The following is a 6562-nucleotide window of genomic DNA, read 5'->3' as shown; positions in this document are numbered from 1 at the left end:
CCCCCCCCCCCCCCCAAAAAAAAAAAATCAGAAACCTCCCAACAAAAGAAACTATAAACCTTAATTACTTATCACACCAAGCAGGTCTGCGAAACTAGTCAGAATTTTCTGCAATTCACTATTCTTCAGATAAATTTACAAAACTTTATGCCATATGAACTTTGAACTATTCCCCACCAAATGACAGAATTCAGAAGTTTGAACTAACCGCATTCCATCATCACATAAGACAGAATTCAGAAATTAATTTCACTTATGCTTGTCCCATGAGATATAAATTTAAGTTATAATGTTAAATTAAAATTATTAATTAAAAAAAAAGCTTAATCCATCATCACATACTTAACCATAACATTTAAATTGAAAAATTTTTAAATAAAGAGGGGTTATACGCTATCAAATTGAAGTTCCAGTGAATGAATAGATATCCTCAATTTTCAAATAAGATGACGAAATAACAATCAATAGAATGCCAGAAGAGCCAGCAACAATGACAATATCAACAAGAGTACAGACTTATAAGTCAAAGAAAGATAGAACACATAAGTTTTCAAAACTACCACAGAGTTAAAAATAAATACTAAGATCCAAGAAAATGATGTCTAAACAGAATAATTCAAGATGAAGCTACATAAATGAGGTGCATTCTGTCAACAAGCGAAATATATGATAAAGAGAAGACAGATGGAGTACCTTATACTGAGAATTGAGCTCTTCTTTGAGTTCAGGGATTTCACCCTTTTTAGTTGTAGAGAAGTATTTCGAGTCGTGTCCACTCATCTCCTTTTAGTAATGGCGAAGCAATTTAACTATGGTTCAATAACCAAAATAAATAAATAAACAAGTGAATATTCAGGAGAGAGAGAGAGAGAGAGAGAATCATTGGCACATTATGCAGAGAAGTGACCAGCCCTAGAAAAGTCAACGAAAATACAGCAGCGCCTAAAATGGCAAAACTATAAGGATTTCAAAGTCGAATACAACGAAATCAGCACGTCTAACACCTAAGATTGGACAAAATGAAGGGCCACAGAAATAAAGGTAGCAATTGAAATAAAACTAAGTAATTCAAGGTTAAACCCTGAAATCAATTAACGAAAAACAAAAGAAAAGACTAAATAAAAGCCGGGAACAAAAAGGAAAAAAGAGCCAACTATGCAGAATTCATTTCTAGTTACAATTCAGCATTCCGATCTGTTCAAACAGGTCAACGCTAACTGCTTATTATCGTCGAATCATTAACCAGAACTTGCTATGGTGTGTTTGTATCAAAAACTTAACCCCAATCCTATTTTTCAGAACTATTTGCATCAACAAGGAATAGTAATTTCAACAGAAAAGACATTCAGTGCTCATTTTCATCAGTTATTGAGATCAATAACAAGCTGATTTGTTACAAACCGACAGATCAGGACATGATCTGATCATTACGATTCAATCACAGGTCAATTCAGGAGCGACAGATAAAAAGAACAATGTTAAAGAGGAAAAAAATGAAGACTTACCCGAGAAGACGGCAGGGAAACTGTTGGACTGTTCCAAAACTTCTTCTTCTTCTTGTATTCTTAATTGTTCCTTTCTTCCTCTGTCCTTATGAAATGAACATCTAGGGTTTAAGAGCAAGATGGAGCAAATTAGAAGGAGAAGAGGGAAGAACTGAAGAAGATTTCGATCTAGATCTCTGAGTTCCGACTTCCGATGTTAAACGGCTTCAGATCACTGAGGGAAGTCTGCCATTTCCTCACGGAGCGAGCTGGTCCGCCAGAGCCCAAGAGGAGAAGATTGAAAATCTTTTACGAGAAATGTTTGTCCAAAGTTCCCAAAACTTAATATTCGGATTCGGCTCCTCTCCAACGCGGGCATCGCCCAACTATCGCCCAACTCTATCTATTTGCGCGACAAGTGGAAATAAAAGATCGAACGGCTCTTAAATGCTTCGTTCATTTTATCCCCATTAACCCATCTAGCCTACCCGATCCTTTTTTTCCCAAACCCGACTTACTTCAAAAATGAATTCGTACAAAGCGCTAAGAATTTTCCAATTAAATTAAATTAATTGCAGATTGTTTTACAAAAGAGGAATTCCACTTCAATAAGAAAGCAGATCAAGTCCTTGCAGATCAAGTCTTTGTATGATTACCAAAAAAAAAAAGGTCCTTGTATGAGACACGGACTGATCCACAAATATGAAACCACCCAAGGAAAAACCATGTAATGGATTCTATTTGTGTGGATTAGACCGTATGAGAATGGTTCTCGTATGAAAACCTGATCCACACTCCTTCAATAAGACCTAATTATAGACTCGTAATCCACCACCCCGAAAAGGCCTCAGTGATAAGGAGAACAACCTCAACTCCTCAAAATTGCTCTGACAAAACCATGGATTCTTTTCCTTATAAAATCCTCATCAAGATAAAATGCCTAAGACGAGAAAGTAATAAACAGAAAAGATTAGGAAGATTAAAAATAAATAAATAAATAAATATAAATCGTTTTACTTGAAGAAGTGCTAGAGAGGGAACTTTTAGTTGTGTTTGAGGAGTGAGGAGGTAGAGGTGGCAGCAAGTCGGGTTTGAGGGTGAAAATGGATTAGGTAGGCTAGACTTGGGTTAATGGGGATAAAATGAATGGAACATTTAGGGCCCGTTTGATTTTGTTTTCATAAATGTGTATTTTGTGTGTTCAGAAACGAAAAAACACTTCAAAAATCGTTTGATTTTTCTATTTTGTTTCACTTATGTTTTTTAAATTGAAATTGAAATTATGCCTATTTCAATGTTTCTCAGGAATAACAAGTATGAATTATTTTTTTGTTTATTGAAACAAGCGGGAGGGACAAAAACAAAAATCCGATGCATAACTCGACCTTCTGCTATTCTCGCTATTTGGGTCCTCCTGCTACCTTGAAGCTACAACTCACACACAGTGATTGCTGGTTTTGAAAACTCATCGTTGCAAAGGGATTTCTCCATTTGAAGCTCATCTCCACGACGTCATCTCCACCCTTCTCCCTTGAAGCGGCTCCATTGTTTTCCATCTCCAACATGATTGGTTGAAATCGTCTTGAAGCGGTTCCATCATTCTAGGGTTTCATAACCTGCAAGATATCTGCCAAAACAAGTGTGCTGGTTTCTCCTTTTAGTTAAAAAAAAAAAAAAAACTCTACAAGGTATGTGATGCCTTGTTTTTATGATTTAGGTCACAAATCCTTGAAATTTCTTTCTCAATCTATACAAGAACATAAAATCCTTTGTCCCTCGATCTCTCGGTTGAGTGGTTTTGGATTGATGATTGATTGAAAAGCTTTTGATGATGGGGGATTTCAATCTTGCTCTGCTCATCGTCACTATAGTCGTTTGTGTTCTTGTTTTCCTCTTCAATGTCTGCCTTCTTGTTAACTACCAACATCCAAACAATGCTAACAAGTGTATTTCCCCTAATTTGTCGTCGTTTTGGGTTTCTCTATTGCCTATCACAAAATGCGATCTACAATGTGTGGGGCCTTGTTATCACATGGTCTCATCCCCAATCTTCTGTTTCACTACGTTACAGTGGACATGCATGATCTTTTTTTCATTTTGTCCAACCCTTTATGTTTGAAACTCAAATTTCTTTAACTGTAAATTCCCATTGGTCAAATAATGGTCGTTTTCAGTGCATTTTGTTCCATCTCTCTCTATTTTGTATTCCAGTGGAAGAAAAGAGAGAACAGAGAGGATGCTACAGAGAAGAGTAAAGCAAGGGAGGTTGATTTTGATGAAAATATAGATGAACTGATGGAGGAAAACAAGTAGGGATAGTTTGAAAATTGGAGAAAAGAGACAAAAGAAAATTAATGTGAGAGACCTTTGGGATGAGCCGATCATGTATGTGGAGCTTGTTTGCCAAGGATATGGCTGGGCCAAAACATGCATATACACATAAGGAATAAAAAATATATAAAAGTATATATTTCTTTTCACAAAAAGAGCATCAGAGGCTGTTAGGACTCTTGCAGCCTTTATCCATTCTAGAGTGAAAGTGGGAGCAAATATCTATGGATTTTTTTTTATAACATTGCCTAGAACTCCCAGAGGGCATGAGGCTGTATGAGTCATTATCGATAGGGTGACCAAGTCAGCTCATTTTCTACCTATTAGGATGAATTATTCAGACAAATTGGCCCAGTTATGCATAGATGAGATAGTCAAGTTACATGTAATGCCAATTACTATAATGTCAAACAGAGATCCCATGTTCACTTCACGTTTTTGGCAAAGTTTGCAGAAAGCTATAGTCACTCAACTTGACTTTAGCACAACCTCTCACCCACAAACAGATGGACAAACAGAGATGACCATTCAAAATTTGGAAGATATGTTAAGGGCTTGCATTATAGACCTTAAGGGCAAAAGGGTGATCACCTACCATTGTTAAAGTTTGCATATAACAACAGTTACTAGGCCACCATTGGTATGGCACCATATGAGGCTCTCTATGGTAGGAAGTGTAGATCCCCAATATGTTGGGATGAGAGAGAGAGAGATAAGTGTGAGAGTGATGGATGGAGAGAGAGAGAGTGAGAGGAACATGAGGGAGAGGAAGTGAGGTCTCTCGACTATAAGAAAAGAATGAAACTAAAGAGAAAATATAAGGGAGATGGGAGAAGGGAGACGAGAGAATGGACAGAGGCCATAAAAGTGTAGGCAGGGATGGGAAACAAAGAATGGAGAAGGTTGTGAGTATGTATTAAGGTAGTGGTACCTCAAGGTAAGTGGACTATGTCATGATTCACCTAATATACATGAGATTCTCTATAGTATGTATGTATTTTCATGTATGATAAGTAGTTTTAAAGTACAGTTCATGAAAGAGGTTTTAAGCATTGTTTCATGTCTGCCAAGAAACATGGACGTGAGACCTTAGGTCAAAATACTACCCAGATCCTTTGAGCTCAAGAGCAAGATAAGGAAGAGGAATTGAGATAGGAATAAACTACCCGCTGAGGTGATATAAACAATAGATTTTAATATGTTATGAAAGATTTTTCTTATGCATGTATGAGAAAGGAATGAAAGTTTTATTATGTGTAGGGTGATTTATATAAACATCCCCTGGCGTTTGCCCAAATTATATCATCCCCACTAAAAATCAAAAAATTACATTTAAGCCCACAAAATTGACACCGTTAGAGAAGTGTTAGTTTTGAATTTTAATTGACAAAATTGCCCCTAACCCTTTTAAAGGCACTCTCTTCTCTTATATACCCATAACCATCACTTACCTTAAGGAAACCCGAGAAGGACGTTGGAGGACGCCCTGCGGTGGAGAGGAGGAGAGGAGCTATTATTCTGGCAACTTTTTCAGGCGACATCTTTTGTAATACCCCGCTTCTTAAACCCGGTCTGATTTCGCGGTTGAACCGGTTTAACCATGCAGGAAACGAGCCAGAGGAAATTAGAGCGGGTTCCTTATGGGCTATGATGGCACGGGTGACCTTAAACACCGGCTGGCCCGACAAGTCCGAGCCAGTGCCAGAAGAGACGGGAGTGCCCAAACCGTGTACGTGCACCTACCATAAGGCTATGTACGGATAAAACAGGTCTTATATCCGTATTTTAAGGTATATACGTATGCTACATCGTATGCCTGGGGTGGGGTTCGCGCCGAGGTCCGAACCCGATCAAAATCCCGAGCTTTGGCCCTCAGGTGGGTAAGACAGGTGGGTGCACCCACCTGAGTGACCCATCCAAGTGCACTGTTCACTAATTAGGAATGGTATATAAGGCTTTATGATTTTCTTTTCTTTCCATTTATTACCCCCGCACGTTGGTGAGAAAAGTAAAGAGGAGAGAGAAAAGAAAGGGAAGAAGAAAGGAAGAGAAGGAAGAGGAAGAAAAGAGGGATTTCAGCGGCGCCGAAGCTCGGTCTTCCCATTCCGGTGCCGAGGAGAGTGATCTTCAACTCTAGATCTACAGTTGGAGGTAAGACAAGTTGGGTTTTGTGAACATTCACCATATCCAAGCTTTAAACCCTTGATTCGAGTATGGTTTCTTGAGATCTTGTAAATCCCCTTTGAAATGATGAATCTAAGGTTTAATAGATGATTATGTGTTGATCGTGACGGATTTGAAGAGATGTTGATAAGGTGGAAAGAAAATTGTGGGTTTGAAGCGATTTGAAGGGTTTGAAGTCGTTCTTGAGCAAAGAAGGTAAGATGGTTTTCCCTCACTTGAATCTAACCTAGATCGAGGTTAGAACCATCCTATAGGACCTTGAAGGTGTGAAGAATGGGTGGGGAAAAGCCCCATTTGATTCCCCAAAAAAATGGAGAAAATGGGGAAGAAACAGTGTCTTTTCCGCCAAGACCGGTGGGTACAACCGGTGGGCTCCTACCCGCCTGTGGGTACCCACCTGAGAAGGCAGGGGGCCTTCGGGCCCAACCGACGGGTACCACCGGCGGGTACAACCGGCGGGTAGGGTCCTAGCAAGGGGGTCCCTGGCCCAACCGACGGGTACTACCGGCGGGCCCCTACCCGCCGGTCCCAACCGGTGGGTAAAACTGGTGGGTAGACAGCCC

The 6562-nt window shown here is 39.3% G+C and overlaps 1 protein-coding gene across 1 annotated transcript in view; it reads right to left on the bottom strand.

Annotated features, from left to right (window-relative positions):
• The window catches only part of LOC122070655 (beta-adaptin-like protein C), a 22395-nt gene extending 20596 nt beyond the window's left edge, over positions 1 to 1799 (bottom strand). The window contains exons 1-2 of the mRNA XM_042634849.1: positions 1506 to 1799; positions 694 to 809 (exon numbers count right to left, since the gene is read on the bottom strand). Coding sequence (XP_042490783.1) covers positions 694 to 780 — 87 coding nt within the window. The 5' untranslated portion in view covers positions 781 to 809; positions 1506 to 1799. The remainder of the gene's footprint in view (positions 1 to 693; positions 810 to 1505) is intronic.
• Positions 1800 to 6562: the final 4763 nt, after the last annotated feature.

Source organism: Macadamia integrifolia, unplaced genomic scaffold, assembly GCF_013358625.1.
Source record: "Macadamia integrifolia cultivar HAES 741 unplaced genomic scaffold, SCU_Mint_v3 scaffold961, whole genome shotgun sequence".
In the NCBI taxonomy this organism is placed as follows: Eukaryota; Viridiplantae; Streptophyta; class Magnoliopsida; order Proteales; family Proteaceae; genus Macadamia; species Macadamia integrifolia.
Note: the sequence above shows the minus strand (reverse complement) of the source record. Positions and strands in the feature narration are given on the sequence as shown.